The sequence below is a fragment of the Zalophus californianus genome, chromosome 15, assembly GCF_009762305.2.
Source record: "Zalophus californianus isolate mZalCal1 chromosome 15, mZalCal1.pri.v2, whole genome shotgun sequence".
Lineage (NCBI taxonomy): Eukaryota > Metazoa > Chordata > Mammalia > Carnivora > Otariidae > Zalophus > Zalophus californianus.
Window position 1 is genome coordinate 88,569,722 of NC_045609.1, and position 16,544 is coordinate 88,586,265.

A 16,544-nucleotide genomic window follows, 5' to 3' on the forward strand; every position below is an offset into this window, starting at 1 on the left:
GAATGGCCTCCTTTGTGCCTCTGAATTGAAGCAATTAGGTGCTACTTATCTGGGGGTGGGGGGAGGACTTAAGCCATCTACGCAAACCGGCCTCCCACTCCCTCCTCCTGAGCTTATAAACGCAGCCCAGCTCTGCTAAACCTGCGGAGGACCTCGTGCCTTACTCCCAGTCTGTTCTGCGGAGGACCCTGTACCTAACTCCCACCATCTATCCTGTGAGCCCTGAGGCTGGCCCCACAGGCATGTCTCCCTCCTCTACCCTGCCCAGTGTCCGCCAGACATCCAGCTTTGGCTCAGTGGACTGGCTTTCCCAGAGCAGCCGTGTGGGGCCGTCACACACCTCCAGGCCCTCTGAAGTCTCTTGGAGGAGTCTCTCTGCTCCGGCCAGGGTGTCCGGCAGCAGGGAGCTCCCTCAGACCGTGGGCCTGGGGGAGAAGTCCTCAGAAGTGTCTTCGCCAGGGATGCCCACGGCTGGTAGGTGTGCGGATGGGTGGTGAGGATGCTCCCTTCCTTCCCAGACTGGGATGGGAGCCGGGGAGGGTTCAGTGGGGAGGTCTTACCTGGGGTTGGAGGTGGGGACATTCTTACAAGGGCTGGGGTTGGAGGTTTCACCTGACCCCTCTAGCAAGTAAACGCTTCCTCTCAGAAGCAAAAGCCAGCAGGGAAGTTTTCCCTCCTCAAGCCCCTTGGGGCTCCTCTTCCCTACCCACCTCCTGGGAGGGCTGGCTCCTGGCCCTGGCCGGGCCACCTCTGGATTCCAAGAGTCAGCACCGCAGGCTTGCCCCAGCTCCTCACTGTGAGCCCTAACTCCGACATTCGCCCCTTGGTGCAACTGGCTTTCCAGTTTTGCAGTAAGTCCTTGGGGCCCATTTCCACAGGGGTCACAGGGCTCTGGACACAGGTCTGAAAGCTTGTGAAGCCTGCCTGGTTCAGGGGAGTGGTGTGGTTCTTCCCCCAAAGCTGGGCACCTTGGCACAGCATCCAGACTTCAGCCTGTTCACAGTGGACCTGGAGCCCTGTGGGTTTGGCTCAAGGGCAGCCCTGCTCTCCTGTGGTTAGGAATTCCCAATACCTTCTGTGCCTTGACTCTGGGAGGTACTGGTGGCTTCCTAAACTCTGTCTAACCCTTGTCGTTTGCTGACGAGAGTTTTCTCGGTCTGTCTTTACGTCTTTGGGATGTAATCATTACTTTTAGCTTTAAAGTCCTACGTAGTCAAAAGTGGGGTTGATTACTATCTGTTAAGTTTTCATTTTTGAAAAAGTTTAATCTTACGGAAAAAACTTACACTTCAATGAAGTAAAATTTTAAATTTATTCTCTGCAACCAGTGCCTCCCCCCTCAGAAACCCCAGCCAGGCATCCCTGCATCCAAACCCTTCCTGCTGACTATTACACCCTGCCCCCAACCCTGTCTGAAGCAAAGCCCCTCTTGCCCTTCCACACACTTCCAGGTAAGTGTTAAAGTTCATTTTGTACAACCTGCTTCCCCCACAAGGAGCTCGTTGGCATTTTGGTCAGATGTGCGTCGAAGAAAGACCAGGTAGCACTCTCACCACAAGGTACTTAGTGCCTTCCGCCAGGGTACAGTTGCTTAAGTGTCTGACTCATGGTTCGGCTCAAGTTGTGACCTCAAGGTCGTGAGATCGAGCCCTGCATGGGGCTCCGTGCTCAGAGAGGGGTCTGCTTGAGATTCTCCCTCTGCCTCTGCCCCCACCCCTAAAATAAATCTTTAAAAGAGAAAAAGAGATTAGACACAGAGTTGCCACAGATTTGCACTTGGTGGCAGGGGAGCCTGGGGGCGTCGTGATGAAGGCGCTGAGCCCTCCCGACCACCCCAGCGAGCGGGTTCCTTGTGTGCAGGCCAAAGAAACTGCTCTCTGGAAGCATGGGGGGGTGGTCCACATGCACTGGCGGAAGCTGAGGGGCTGCATTAGAACTATTCCATCTGGGGCGCCTGGGCGGCTCAGTCGTTAGGCGTCTGCCTTCGGCTCAGGTGGATCGAGCCCCACGTCGGGCTCCCTGATCTGCGGGAAGCCTGCCTCTCCCTCTCCCACTCCCCCTGCTTGTGTTCCTTCTCTCGCTGTGTCTCTCTCTCTGTCAAATAAATAAATAAAATGTTTAAAAAAAAAAAACTACTCCATCTGCAGCCCTCTTTCTCCAATATTCGCGGCCCCGGACTCCACCCCACACCTGAGCTGGCAGGGGAGGAGGGGCTCTGCCTCCATCCACACTGTGCCCAGACCCGGTGGGACAGCAGAGCAGAGAGCCACTAGAAAGGGGAAGCCGGAGCCGGCGGCGGGGGGGGGGGGGGGAAGGGCATCTGCTCATGCGGAGGCCCCGGCCGTTCCTCTCGTCCCCGTGTCTGCGGCAGGCTGCAGAACTTGTGGCCTTGTATCCCGAGGAACTCAGTGCCCTTCTGTCCTTCCTCAGGGTGGAGCAAGGAGGCAGACACCCTGCGGGCTCCCCGCGTGCGCACGGCCTTCACCGCGGAGCAGGTCAGCACCCTGGAGAGCGCCTTCCAGCACCACCGCTACCTGGGCCCCCTGGAGCGCCGGAGGCTGGCCCGGGAGATGCGGCTCTCGGAGGTGCAGGTGAGGGGCCAGGCCGGGGTGGTGGCCGGGAGATGCGGCTGTTCTTGCCTCTGCTCTGATCGAGTTTTTCCCGCAGATAAAAACCTGGTTTCAGAATCGCCGAATGAAACACAAACGCCAACTGCAGGACTCCCAGCTGAGCAGCCCCTTCTCTGGAGTGCTCTATCCACCGGTGGCTTTCTGCCCACCCCCCTCTGCCCTGGGCAGTGGCTTGCAGCTGCTTTGCCCTTGGGCATCCCCTCCTGGGCCTCCGGCACTGGGACAGGCCCCTGGCTCCTTTTGGGATCTCTGCCACGTGGAACAAGCCTCCCTGGCCTTGGTGTGGGCCTCGTGCAGCCAACAGCCTCTGATGTGCTGCCTCCGAGACCCTGGGGGCCAGGCGCACACACTGGGCCCGGCCTTGTCCAGGGGACCCTGGGACCTGTGTGCTCTGCCCCAGACCGGGGATGCCTTTTGAGGAGGTGTGATAAGCCGGAGGCCTGGGCTGGAGCAGGAGCATGTTAGACGCTGCCATTCCACGCAGAGCAGGTGCGCGCAGAGCTGTTCACCGTTCATTTCCATCCCAGCCACACCAGGTGTGAGCCGTGTGCCCATCCACAGGCAGGACCTGGAACCCTGACCCACCGTAGGATTCTGCAGGTTTTACAGTTGAAGACATTTTACAGCCACTCCCTCACTGAAAACTACTCCAGGCTTAGTTTAAGAACCAAATGACAGGTCAGTGAACAAAATCAAAAGCCAAAAGTGGACTTGCTGAGTGTTGGGCTTATAGCATGATTCAGTGGTAATTTATTCAGTATAAAGTGTTGGAAAAAATAAAAATGCAGGGGTGCCTGGCTGGGTGGAGCATGCGACTCTTGATCTCGGGGTTGTGAGTTCAAGCCCTGCGTTGGGCGTAGAGCTTACCCTAACATAAAATCTTAAAAAAAAAAAAAAAAATTAAGTTGGAGACTTCCTTGTCCTCTGTGCTTAGAAGCTTTGAGTGTGAACGTGGAAACCATGAAGGGATCGAAGGAAGGGAAGTGTGTTTTTATCACCTCCGGGTTTGAGTCCCATGTTCACGATGACCCCAGATCAAGAACCAGAAAGGAACGCAGATAGTCCTGCCCTCTGAAACATTAGAAGCCAGTGGGGTTGGCAGCCTCCACTGCGGCCTTGTCTTCAGAGCCCATGCAAGCCAGGCACATGGCTGGGTGCTTCTCATGGCCCTTCTGCTTTTCACGTTGGCCAGAAAACCGTGGGGAGCCAGCATCCAAACCTGTGTCTGGTCTGGCTCAAGGGCTCAGCCTTGCACCAGTCCCTCTGGCCAGGCCGTCCTGGCCACAGGGGGAGGCCGCCGTCTGGGCTCCTGGCCCGCGGGGCTCCGCTTGCTGTGAAGAGTATCTGCTCCCGATTCCAGCAGCAGAAGTCTGGGTGTCAGAACAGACCTGTCCAGGGGCAGCAAAGCCACAGGCCAGTTAGAGGCCAAGGCCTCAGCCCTCTTGCAGGGACGACCGCTACTCCATCCATTTGTGGTTATTTTGCCGTTCTGTCAGGCCATTTACTCAAGATTTCTTGTGCAGTCAGGATTTGCTTAAACACATACTGCTCAGCTTTGTGTTTTCGTTTGTTTTAATCTTTGGTTCAAGAACATGTAACTGGATTTTTTTCTTTCTACACCCCTAAGAACTCGAGCATCTAGTTACCTTTTACTCCAAGTTGCCTGGTCTCCAGGGGAAGCTGAGTACAGCACGGTGTATGTCCTGTGTCCTATGTCCTATGTGAACAGGGGTATCTGTTCCCAGGACCTACTCACCCGCCGCCTGGGGAGTCACTTGAAACATCAGCACCCTTTCAGGCGTGGAAACCCCTTCACCTGGTCTTCTCTCTAACCAGAGTGGCCTTCCTGACCAGCAGTCACCGTCGGGCTCGGCGGTGGGACTAACTGGTGGGACCGTGCTTCCTAAGCCCCTCCCCATGCTGGGCACCGAGTTACCCTTAACTGTGACCAGCACGGGATTGTGGGCCTCACCCCCTGCAGCTCAGCACACAGAAGCACCTGTGAAACAGTCTTGCCAAAAACCTAAATTCCAGTTTATAGAAAACAGGGACTTTACAGTGGACACCAGCTGGGGCTCCGCAAAAGTGACTTGTCAGAGGGGCAGGGCGCCCCAATGGCCGTGGTGACCCCTGGCTGGAACCACGTGAGAGCCGCTGGAGACAAGGCCTCCCCCGCCTCCCTTGGTCGGGGACAAGACCGGGCACCGGATTCCCCACAGGGCCTCCTGTCTGAAACACACAAGGTTCAAAAGCAAGACAACAAAGCACCTACGGCACTCGCTGCGGAGTCAGGTGGTGGGTCCGTGGACGTTGAACTTCTCTGCCTGAAACCATAGCTCTGGCTGGACTGGAAGCACGCCCAGGCTGGACGCGGTGGGCCCCGGGGGTGGGGCCACCCCCACGACCCGCTAGCAGAGCAGAAGTCATGGGCTTGCAGAACAAATGCTGTCCCCGCTGGCCCCGGCTCCGGGGCATCCGGACTGACCCTGCACCCCACAACGGTGGAAATACGCAGCTCTTTGTGCCATGGCACTGATGCTCTGCACACAGTCCGCTCCGTGGGCGCCCGGGGCGGGAGGGACAGCTGCCCCCGGGACCCCATCACTGTCCAGCAGCCATGGTCGTGAGCGGTAGGATGAGGACCCCCCAGCAGCGGCCCTGGCCCGCGGGACCCTCACTCCCAGCTCAGGCAGTTAAATGTGCAAATGGCAAGGGAGCAGCCCACCCAGCTCCAAACAGTCAACAGGGACCCCACGCCCAGCGCTGGGACGAGGCATGTGACCCACAGTCAGCCAAGAACCCCGGGGGAAAGCCACGGCCATGCCGAGGGCCCGGGGCCCAGGAGCCAGGCCCTGCCTGGCGCATCCACAGGGTGGTGGTGGGATGCCTGCTTCCCAACAGCATTCTCAAGGGTCCTGCGGGGAGCCCTACCCCCAAACCCACAAGGACAAGGTACTGGGAGGGTCTCCTGGGGGCTGCCCCACCCTGCTGCCCACCCAGCCCATCCCTTCCCCTCATCCCGGAGGCTCTGGTCCTTGGAGGGAGGAACGATCCAATGAGATTAGGGGACAGGCCAGCCCAGTGCTGCTGATAAAGGGGCCCCTGTAACTGCCCCATTTGCTGGGCCAATTAGCCGACAAAAGCCAACAATCATTGTTTAAGCTCTTGGTTCCTGAGGGCTTCTGTCCATTTTTCTATACCAGGAAGTTAAGACCACAGGCTCCTGGACGAGGGGCCCCCACCCTGACCCGCGGGGCTGGTGGCGGCAGATTCCTGGCCCACCCACCCCACCATCCGCTCCCAGGCACCCTGGGGACGCCCGCCCGAGGTGGCGCAAGCCCTGGCCGCCCTCCGTCCGCTCACGCACCCGGGAGCCAGGTCACCCCCTCACGTCCATGTCCACACGTTTCTTACTACGTTCCTCCGAGACGGTTCTTATGGGACTGCCCCCCCCCCCCCACGCACTGGTAGCGGCGAGAGAAAGCCCCGCATGACCGGGCAGCTTTGATTTAAACTGATCCTCAAAACATGATTACACTTAAGTTCACATCAAATTAGCTTTATTGACATTTCTGATCAGAAAATCAACTCACACTCACCATTACCAAAGTAGAATGAAAGTATAAAAAGCAGAAATCGCCACGACCCAGCCGCCATGACAGACCCTCGCCTGCCCCGCCTGCCCCTCCTGCCCCTGGAGCCCGGAGCCAGCCTCGTGGGGTCCTGCCGCGGGGTCCTGCCCCCCTGCCCACTGACAGCCGCCCCAGGTCCTGGTCCAGCAGCTTCTGCGGCTCTCGCCGGCGCCCAGCCCCTGGGAGGCAGAGGTCAGCGGGGGCAGGCCCCTTGGGCACACACAAAAGCCTGTGCTCGCAGTCCGCGGCCCACCCCCGCCGAAGGAGGGACGTGGGGCCGGCGGGAATGCCGGAGCGGCTCCGCGGGCGAGGAGGACCTCGTTGCCCCATTTTCCCATGCCTTACACCTCTTCAGGCCAGACCCTCAAAGAAGTATATGCATAGGAAAAAGGAACAACGAGCAGCTTCCGCAGTCCTGGTCCTGGGTGACGGTCCCTGTGCGCGGTCGGTCCCTGTGCGCGGTCGGCCGGCCGCGCGGTCTGGCGAGGAGCGGGGAGGCGGCGGCCCGGGCAGCGGCGCTGGGAGCGCGGAGGAGAGCCCGGAGGAGAGCCCGTAGGCTGCCGGCAGACCTCTGCCTCTGCCGCTGCCGGCAGTCCGCCCCATTTATGGGCGGCCGCGACCTTGGGGCCCACAGAGTAGCCGCTGTCACATGTGGTTCCGGGCTGGGCCGTGCCAAGGACCCCGTCCACCCCCCCCCCACCTGCGAGATTGGGGCACAAAGACCTGCTCTGAGCACAGGGCTGAGCCTGGGCCCAGCGGGCGGGCGGTGAGGCCACGGGGCCTGGGGACTGCCGGCCAGGACCTGGGACCAGGCCAGCCCTGGCCAGCCTTATCTACCAAGGCGGCACTGCTTGTGTCAGGCCTGGGAAATGCACCTCTTTTCCCTTTCCCTCCCTTCCCCGCTCAAAGTCCCAGCCCCCCACCCTGGGGACACCCCCCGGGAGTCCCGAGGACCGGACGGGACGGCTCTCCTGGGCCCCACACACCCAGGGGACGCTGAGCAAGGACCCAAGACTGCCCACACAGAGCCGCACATGCCTGTGGTGCAGATACCACGGGAGCTGAGGGGAGAGCAGAGGGGGCTGCGGGGGCCGGACAGGCAGCGCCCCCAGGGAACCCAGGACACAGGTCGGGACCTGGAGACCCTCCTGGTTCAGACTCAGGCCCCCACCTCCGCCACTTCCCACAGCAGGAAGTTCTGTGACCACCGTGGTAGACACTCCCCCTGGGGACCAGGTTGTCCCCCAACTTGGACAGGCACTGACCGGACACCGACCTCCGTATGGCAGGAGCTGAGCTTCCCTGCGTGCAACCCCTCCGCCTGGGGCACCTGCCGGGTGTGTGTGTGTGTGTGTGTGTGTGTGTGTGTGTGTGTGTGTGCACCCTCCCTGCAGCCCTCAGCTCTCCCCACCCGTAGAGCTGGGGTGGATGCTCCTCCATCCAAATCTCTGACCTCGCCAGCCTCTAGGTGGGCAGAGGCAGGAGCCTGGGGGGGCACAGGCGGCCACATGAGGGAAGCCAGGAGCGAGCACAGCCATCAGCCCCCCAGGGACATGCGTGGGCCCTGCTGCCTGGCACCGCCGTGGCCCGGACCCCTGTTTGGAACAGAGCAGCTTCGGGCCCGTGGCTTCTGCAGGGGACAGTCCCCCAGCGCTGGGCTCAGTCCTCTGCCTCGGGCCGATGGACACAGAGGCGCAGAGACCAGCGGCTGGGTGGTCAGCGACAGATGCTCCCTGAGCCCATGGTGGAGGCATCCTCCGCTGGGAGTAGGGGTGCCCCAAACCTGCTCACACCTGCCCTCGCTCATGCTGGCTGGAGAGGGAGCTGCCTGCTGGGTGTCGGGCTGACAGGGGGACCCCCTTACGCCCCAGCCCTCCAGCCCAGTGCTGGCTCAGGGGCCATCTCTTCTGGCCACTGTACTCTGTAATACCACAGGGGTCCTGCTCGGTGACCCGCGGTCAAATTCCCCCTCAAACCCACCCCAGGGCTTCTGGGAAACACACTGTCACCCTTGACCTTGGGCTCCTTGAGGTGGGTCTTCAGGAGGGGAGGAGGCAAGAGTCAGGGGCCTAGACAGACAGACAGACAGGGAGGCCGAGGGCGGTGGGGTGGGGACAGGCCCTGCCCCAGAGCTCTGGGATTTACTTCCTTACACTTGTTTCCTGATTTAAGTCAATGCCTGCTCATTATAAAGCACTTTCAAAGTCCAGAAAGGTATAAAGAGACAGTGAAAGGCAAGGCCCCTAACCTGCCCACAGATGGGTGCCATGGGCCCCCTCCAGTCACCTCATAGTCCCCCTGGCCTGCCTTGCCCTTTGAAGTTGGAGGAGCCCAGGGTTTCGCCCTGGGGGTGGGGTGGCCAGTCTCCCACCAGCTAGGGGAAGGGGGCCAGACCACTGTGTGCGTTTCCCGAAAACCACAGAGAGCCAGCAGTCCAGGAGCCTCCCTCAGCTGCTCGGGGCGGGGGGGGGCGGGGGGAGCAGCTGGTCAGAGGGAGGAGGTGGCTGAGAGGCTGGGCGCCCCGTGGGGGGTTCCAATCCCAGCCAGCCCACCTGGCTATGGGCCCTGGACAGCCCGACCCTCGGGGTGTCAGCCTCCTGCACATGTGAGTTTTGTGGATCCAGGAGGTGGAAGAATGCACCGAGGGGCAGCTTCGGCCTGGCCAAGCTGTCGGCAGAGTCCCCAGCTGGTAGACGCTGGGACTGCTCACTGCCCAGCAGGTGCGCCCTGACCACCACCCTGCTCTGAGCTGCTGTGTGGCCCCCTCCATGCTTTGAGTGAAATCCGAACAGGGAGCAGGAAGGCCAGGCCCCGGGCGGCCCCTCCCTGTCCATGTGACCACACAGCCTGGCTCCCACTTGTCCAGGGAGACCCCAGGGCAGACTTTTCGGCACGCCAGTACAGTGCCCCCCTCGGTGGGGAGGACAGTTCCCCTTGGGCAGACACTGAGGCTGGGGTCTTCGCAGCACTCCTGGGTCCTGTAGGCAGACCCCACCTTCAGGAAGTCTTCCCGTTGGTCAGCCCTTCGGGGTCCATGCAGGCCTGGGCACTGTGTCTTGGTCCCTGTCACCTGGGGCAGGGCCCCCCCTGCTAGGTCCAGTTTAACCTTGGGCACAGCGGACCCCAAGAGCGGCCCCTACAACTCCAAGCGCACGGGCCCCAGCCCCCTCTTTGCCTACAAGGCAGAAAATATCCTTGTTGGCCCTGGGAGGACGTGCTTGGCACTGAGTTGATGAGCGATAAGGGGTGGCCTTCAAGATGACTCGCTCCCTCTTTGTGCTCTCTTCTGGGTGGGGAGGGGCTGTCCCACAGCTGTCTGCTCAGCTCAGGCCTCAGCTTCCAGCCCCCAGAAGGTAGCCTGCTGTTAACCCTTGCTGAATTCTCCCAGTCTGTTCCCAGAGAGGGTACCCCACTAGTCTGTGGGGTACAGAGCCTTCAGTCTTGCCTGCCCACATCCCAATGTGCCCAGCACCCCGTGGCCTGCCCGCACCCCCAGCCTGCCCCACAGTTTCTTGGATTCACTGCAGTTACTGGCTATTCTCCACTGGTGCTCTGAAGCCAGGGTCAGGCAGGGTCGGCAGCCCCTCCACAAAGGAACAGCTGAGGCCTGGATTATGGCTCACCACGGCGGCACTGCGTGGGCTGCCTTTCCTGGCCTCAGTTTCTCCACCCGTCAAAGGAGGTGTTGAAAATGGCCAGCCCCTCTGGAGGCATGAGGTTAAATGTTATGTGCCTGTGGCGTGGAAACACCCCCCCCCCCCCGGGGCGTCTCCCCAGAGGAACGAGAGCCTTAGCCCCTACCGCTAGGACGCCCGTTCACAGAGGTGACACTAATCATTGATCTGGCTTGGAATTGAGCTGGGTGTCCTGAATTTTGACTTGCTAAATCTGGGGTCCTGACACCCTTGTCTGTGGCCAGGACGAGGGCTCAGAGGTGGGCTAACAGGAAACCAGTCTGGACCTCCATCCTCAGCACTGGGCTGGGAGAGGTGCCCGGGCAGAGATCCCCCCAGGCAGAGATTCCCCCCCACCCCGGGCAGAGATTCCCCCCCCCCCCCCGCCGCAGGCAGCGATCCCCCCCCCCCGCCCCGCCCCGGCAAGCAGAGACACCCCTCACCACCGGGCAGAGATTCCCACCTCCCCCGCCCCCGGGGGCAGAGATCCCCTCACAGTCAGAGATTTCCCCCCACCCCGGGCAGAGATCCCCGCCCAGGGCAGAGAATCCGCCCCCTGCCCCCAAGAGATCCCTGTGCTCCGGGGTTCCCCGAGCGGGAGGGCAGTACGGCCAGTGTGGCCTCAGTCGGACGGTCCTGTGGCACCCATTGGATGCCATGTGTGGGCGCCGGATCCCTGGGACCCGTGCTCCAGGTCAGCCCTGCGAGGCCCGTGGGGCCTGTGCCCAGAGGCTCTGAAGGAGGGCGGATGGGCCCATGGGAAGGGGCGTGAGGGGGAGGCAAAGGGTTAAGCCTGGCTTGGGAGGCCCGGCTTCTCTGCGTCAGGGTTTCAAGGCTGTGTCCTGTGACTCCCTCTCCCGGGGAGAGATAATCGTGGCTTCTTGATATTTTCTTTCTCCTCTCCCATGCCGTATCAGAACACTGGCCCGGCCATGGGAACTTTCCTCTGCCCTCCAAGGCCACTGTGCACACAGCCCCTCCCAGGGCACCCTTGGCCTTTCCAGGACCCCCCACCCATGGAAGAACTGTGGCCCTTTGTTGGGACTGCTGACCAGGCAGCCCCACCTCCAGCCCTTGGGAGCCCCTCTGAGCCCCTAGCCCAGGGCCTGGGCCTCTGGGCTTGTCCCACAGACGTGCACACACATTCATGCAAGTGCGTGCATGCACTCTCCACACACTCACGCTCACGTCTGCTCAGTCATACACGTGCCCGCACACGCTTGGCCCACCCCGTCCCACCCACTCCCCCTGGTCTAGACATCAGGCTCGGCCCAGGTCCCCGGCTACTCACCTTGACCCCAGCTCAGTCACTACCATCCATGACCCGGCAGCCGGCGGTCTCTTTCCCACTGAGGAGGGGGCTCCACACCCCCAGGTTTGGGGAGGGGCCTGTCACCTTCTGGCTTCCCCATATAATGGCCACTGCCATTCCCTCATGTTCTCCTCGGGTCCTGGGCCAGCTGACCCTCACGCTCCAGTCTGGGGTCCCCACGGGTACTGCAGACCCCTTGGCAGAAGTCTAGGGGGTCGATTAGGAATTGGGAATGCAGCAGGATATGGGCAAGACTGCCCAGTCTTCGTCAGCTCTGGCTGGGCCTGCGGGGCTCTGGTCCTCGGCCTCACTTTGCTGAGGGGGAACTGAGGCCCAGATCAGCAAGGTGAGCCTAGCATCCAGGGACGAGGGCCAGTCAGGGTTAGAAACAAGTCTCCCAGCTCCAGAAGCTCCCTAGGAGGACCCCTTCCCACTCTCCTTGTAAACAGAGAAACTGCCTGGCTGGGTTGGTGGGGGCTGTAGGACACCCCCTGCCCTGGGTGGGAGCTGGGAAGGCTGAGTGGACCCTGGATCTGGGGTCAAGCTGTCCTGGCTATGGGGCTGAAGGCCACACAGGGAGGAGCCCCGTGACGTGCTGCTCCGCGCAGCTCTGGGTCATGGAGAAGGGGACCAGTCCAGATGGTCAGGGCAGGAGACCGTGGGCGGTTCGAGCGAAGGAGGGCGCCCTGGGGGACCGAGTGTGTGCTTACACACGCGTGGGCATGCATGCGTGCGTGCACCTGGAGTGTGCAGGTGAGTGTATGTGAACAGCTCTGGGTCTGGGACCCTGAGTGGGGAGGGATGGTGAAGGGCAAGTTGGGGCAGTGAGGACTGGGGTCAGAGGCCTCTGGGCCTGGAAATGCAAGTGAGCAGAGCCCCCACCTTCTCCCCCACAGGGGGAGTGAGGAGGACATGGTGAAGACGGAGTGACCGGCTGCCCAGGGCTGGGGGCCAACCGGGACATGGGTAGAAGGGTAAGGGAGAATTGGAAAGTTTGGGGCAGGGTGTGGGGAGGGTGAGCCCTTCCTGAGAGCTGGCCCCACATGGGCCCTAGGAGTGGGAGACAGGCATGATGGTGGTCTTTCAGGAGGGACCAACCGACCCTTCACGCTCAGCCCTGCTTGGTCTTTCCTGGGGCCCAGGCTGGAAGGGTGGGCTTTCCTCTGGGAGCCCAGAGAGGGCTCAACACCCACCAGCCAGCTGTCCGGCATGGGCTGCACGCAGGGGGCAGGGTGGGCAAGCCGGTACAGTGCCAACCAAGGTCTGCCACTTCCAGGTGACTGCCACCTTGAGGGTGTCCAAGGGTGCCTCAGCCCCTACCCCGGCCCTACCCCGGCCCTGCAGCCTCTACTCCCCTACTCCGACCTGCTGTCCCCCACCCCCATCCACCCTCCTTGACCTCTGAACCTACCCTCTGCCTAGACTCTAGCCACGAGGCCGGCCTAAGGGATGGAGTGAGGGGCATGGGGGGTAGGTACCGTTTTATTTCACTGTGTGGGGGAGGAGAGGAGACAAAGACCCTGTGAGAAGATGCGGGATGGCGTGGGGGGTGGTCAGAAGGGTCTGGACGTGGGGTCCCCACCCCTCCCCTTGGGCAGGGCCACCTTGCAGGATGCTCCAGCAACCACCTCCCGGCCCGAGGTTCTGTGTTTCCTGCTGGCGTGGGGCCCGGAAGCCGCAGGCCCATGCCTGAGCACTTTGCCCGGTGGGTCTTTGTCCTGTGTGCTTCGCAGAGTCTCTGAGAGACCAGGGGGAGGCGGCAGCAGGACTCTGCATCTCCCAGGCAAGCTGGGAAGAACCATCATTTTCCATTTCTTCCCAATTATAGAACAATATTGCTACTATGGAAATTGAGAGCAATACGGAAAAGAGATGTCCGCACACCACCCAAAAGCCATCACCGGTCATTGCGCTGGTTTTCTGTCCAGCCTGGATCCAGGCACCACTTCACCTCCTTGGGGCCACGTGTGTGTGCACCCCCTCCCAGTCTCGGGCGCCTGTGGTGGGGGGTGGGGGCTTCCCAGGCCCGGGCCGTCTGCAGGCACCCCCGCGGGGAGGGCAGCACTCTGCGCCCTGGAGGCTCTCCCTGGCCAGCAAGTTCTCTTCCTAAGTATTCATCCGTGGTTTCACTCCTAGTCTGCTCACTTACCACGCGCAGTCATTTAAAGCTTTGATCTAAACTTTATATTTTAAGTAAATTTCTAAAGTTTTACAAAAGCAGGATGTTCAACAGTGCATTTGTAATCTTCAGTTCACATTTTCACACCTTCTGTGCCTCCCTGAGTTTTTCTCCTTAAAAATGTTGAGTTAAAAAATAGGGGCACCTGATGCCTCAGATGGTGAAGCACCTGCCTTCCGCTCTGGTCATGATCCCAGGGTCCTGGGATGGAGCCCCTTGTTGGACTCCCTGCTTAACGGGGGGCCTGCTTCTCCCTCTGCCTCTGCTCCTCCCCCTGCTTGTGCTTGCTCTGTCTCGCTTCAAAAAAAAAAAAAAAGTTAAAATATGTGCAAAAAGATACGCGAAATACTAAGCTGAGCACCCAAGCTTTCCCAGCTCAGAAATACAACCTAAGGAGCGCATGCAATGTCTGAACCCCCAAGTGAACCCTGGACCTTGGGGTTTCGTTCCGCCTGGGAACAGCTTTACAGACAGCCCTTTTAGTAAAAGCCATCCTTTCCATGTTCTCTGGAATTCTGGACGTGTTTCATCAGTGATGCTGAGGACATTTGTGCGAAGGGTTCCTTCACAGCAAATCCAAAGGGCAGGACTTCTCAAACCTCTGCTGCTCCTTCCCAGGCCTCCTCCACCGGGCTTGTCTTGGCAGTGGGGGGGGGGGTTGTCTCCCAGCCCCCAGGCCCCAACCCACTGGGGTCACAAGGACCCTGGAGAACGCTGAGCCTCTCGCTTGTCCAGAAACTGCCAATGGCTCGCACCTTTCTCAGGGCAAAGTATCCCCATGCCAAGCCCCACTAGCCTGCAGGCCATAGGACAAGAGCCCTCTGACCCCTGGCTCTCTGCCCCAGGGCCTTTGTCCCTGCTGCGCCTGAGTCATCAACCTCATTTTCTTTAAGTCATTTCCTCTTCCCTGGCCCCCCACTCTACAATGTCCGAGTTTGCATTTCCCTGTTCCCCGCTTCATTTCTGGCTGGTACCCCCACTCCCCATCCTGCCTGTGGTGCCATGAGGGTGGGGATGCTGTCACTCTGCTCGTCCCAGTGCTTGGGGACTGGAACCAGCAGAGAGAGGGTCCTCTTCACTCGCTTCCACACCACTGCCCCTGGCACTACACGCCCTGTGTGGAGTGACTTTTTGCCGGAACTTAAGCCATCAGGTGCTTGTGGGGCCCTGTGGGAGTGCTGGGCCGGCCTCAGCCTGGGCGCCCGCCTGCCCCCCTCCAGGTGTGTCCAGCTCAGACCTGCCCAGGGCTTCCCCAGACTCCTGTACTCACTCAAAAACACAGCTGGGAATGGAAAAGTGGGTGCAAGAGGGTTAGAAAGTTGGATCCATTGTTTCGAAATTCATGAAAACAGACTCCTGAGCCAGGGAAAGGGCATCGAGTGGGCAGGGGCTCCCCACGGGGCGCAGACCATGCTGGTCCCTTGTGTCTCCGCCCACCCTGGGGAGGGGGGTGGTGCCCCGTTGCCCACTCCCCCACCCTCCAGCCGGCGGCAGCAACCTCACAGGTTTCCGGCCGGAGTGGGAATTCCCAGTCCTTCTGGGCAGGAAGGTAATGGGGAACCAGGCCTGCTGGTCATTAAAGCCCAAAGCTGCAATATTCACAAACCCCGGCAGTGTGTTGCCCGTTTCTGAGGGTCAAGAAGGCATGATGCCTGCACTGGCCACATGGGGTCACTCTCGGGCCAGGCCCCGAAGGGTCGGGTGGGGGGGGGGCAGTGGGAGTGAGGCCCACGCTGCCCACTGGGAACTTCACTTCCCCATTTGGCAAATGAATGAGGAAGCAGACTTTCGGGGCCCAAGCCACCGCAGATCTTGGCTGACCCTGGGCGTGGGCGGGGCCAGGCGGCAAAGCCGCGAGGCCTGGCGAGGCCCGGCGAGGCGAGGGGCGCACTCAGCTGTCCCGGGCCCTGGGTTTCCAGTCCCCAGTTCACATCGACCCCTCTGTGCACCCTAGGGTTTTTCCTTAAAAAGTTTAAAAAACGAGGGGCGCCTGGGTGGCTCAGTCGTCAAGCGTCTGCCTTCGGCTCAGGTCCTGGGATGGAGCCCCGCGTCGGGCTCCCTGCTCCGCGGGGGGCCTGCCTCTCCCTCCCCCACTCCCCCTGCTCGTGTTCCCTCTCTCGCTGTGTCTCTCTGTCCAATAAATAAATAAAATCTTTTTAAAAAATTTAAAAAATGAAATATTTAACACGTGCAGAAAGATCTGCCCACTGAAGGGCCTTGCTCCCCTGCACCCACCTCCTGCTGTCCGGCCTGGGGAGGGGCAGGGAGGGCGGGCTGGCACGGCTCCCATTAAACTTCTCGGGCGCCGGTTCTGCCGTGCTTGGGTCGCAGCAGGAGAAAGCTGGAGGGAGCTAACTCTAAACTAGGAATTGATTTGAGCCCGTGGCCGGCAACCGGGGGTCTGAGTGCGGGAGGCCCGCGTGTATGGGAACGCCAGAGCTGGCCATGTCGGGAGCGGGTCAGTGGGGCTACTCCCGGCCTCCCAGAGCCTTGCTGCCCTGGGAGGAAGGCACCCGTCCCCGAGTGGGAAGACGCTGGGCATTTCTGCACTCAGACCCATCTTCGGCCCCTTTTGCTCTGCCGTCAGCTCTGGACACAGGGATGAAGGTATGTGTTACATTGGATCCCTTTTGGAGACATTCACTTGATTCTAGCACTTTCCGTGCACATGCATCGCAGGCAGGAACTGAGGACTGAGGTCAGCTGCTGTGTGGGCCGGGCGGAGGCGGCCTGCCCGCACTCTGCTTCAACAGAAAATTAAACCAGAACTAGAGAAAGAGCAGCTGCAGAGTGGGGTTGGCCTGGCTTCTGATTTTGTCCTGAATTTACCCCCAGGCTCGGTCCCTTGTAGGGTTACCTGGGAAACGGCACCTGGCTGGTGTCACTCACGGGTTTCCTGCCCAAGGAGGCCTGGCCAGCAGGGCAGCACGCCTCCACCTTGAGCAACTGCGAGCACACCGCACTGGGGCAACACCTCCACGTCCACTTCCTGGCAGGGCTGGAGACCCAGGCCCGAGCCCACAGCCCGGGCGTGCAGAGCACCGTGCCTTCCACCTTGCTAACCATCGGCAGGAGCCCCCCGAGGTGGGCGTGCGAGGCATCAGACCCTCAGCCTGC

The 16,544-nt window shown here is 60.9% G+C and overlaps 1 protein-coding gene and 1 long non-coding RNA gene across 2 annotated transcripts; both read left to right on the forward strand.

The window, feature by feature from the left end:
* The first annotated feature begins 242 nt into the window (after positions 1-242).
* Positions 243-3,048, forward strand: VENTX (VENT homeobox). The gene is made up of 3 exons (XM_027596814.2): positions 243-474; positions 2,431-2,591; positions 2,668-3,048. Exons 1-3 carry the CDS (start codon positions 243-245, stop codon positions 3,046-3,048), a joined length of 774 nt encoding a protein of 257 aa, XP_027452615.1.
* Positions 3,049-11,369: 8,321 nt separating this feature from the next.
* On the forward strand, positions 11,370-13,268 carry LOC113918226. Its single transcript, XR_003518486.1, has 3 exons — positions 11,370-12,001; positions 12,145-12,222; positions 13,077-13,268. It is a non-coding gene; the product is annotated as an uncharacterized LOC113918226 (long non-coding RNA).
* The last annotated feature ends 3,276 nt before the right edge of the window (positions 13,269-16,544 follow it).

Coding starts and splice junctions, on each gene's coding strand:
- VENTX (XM_027596814.2), top strand. CDS start 243: ATGTCTCCCTCCTCTACCCTGCCCAGTGTCCGCCAGACATCCAGCTTT. Junction 475..2,430: donor GCCAGGGATGCCCACGGCTG/GTAGGTGTGCGG, acceptor GTCCTTCCTCAG/GGTGGAGCAAGGAGGCAGAC. Junction 2,592..2,667: donor TGCGGCTCTCGGAGGTGCAG/GTGAGGGGCCAG, acceptor TTTTTCCCGCAG/ATAAAAACCTGGTTTCAGAA.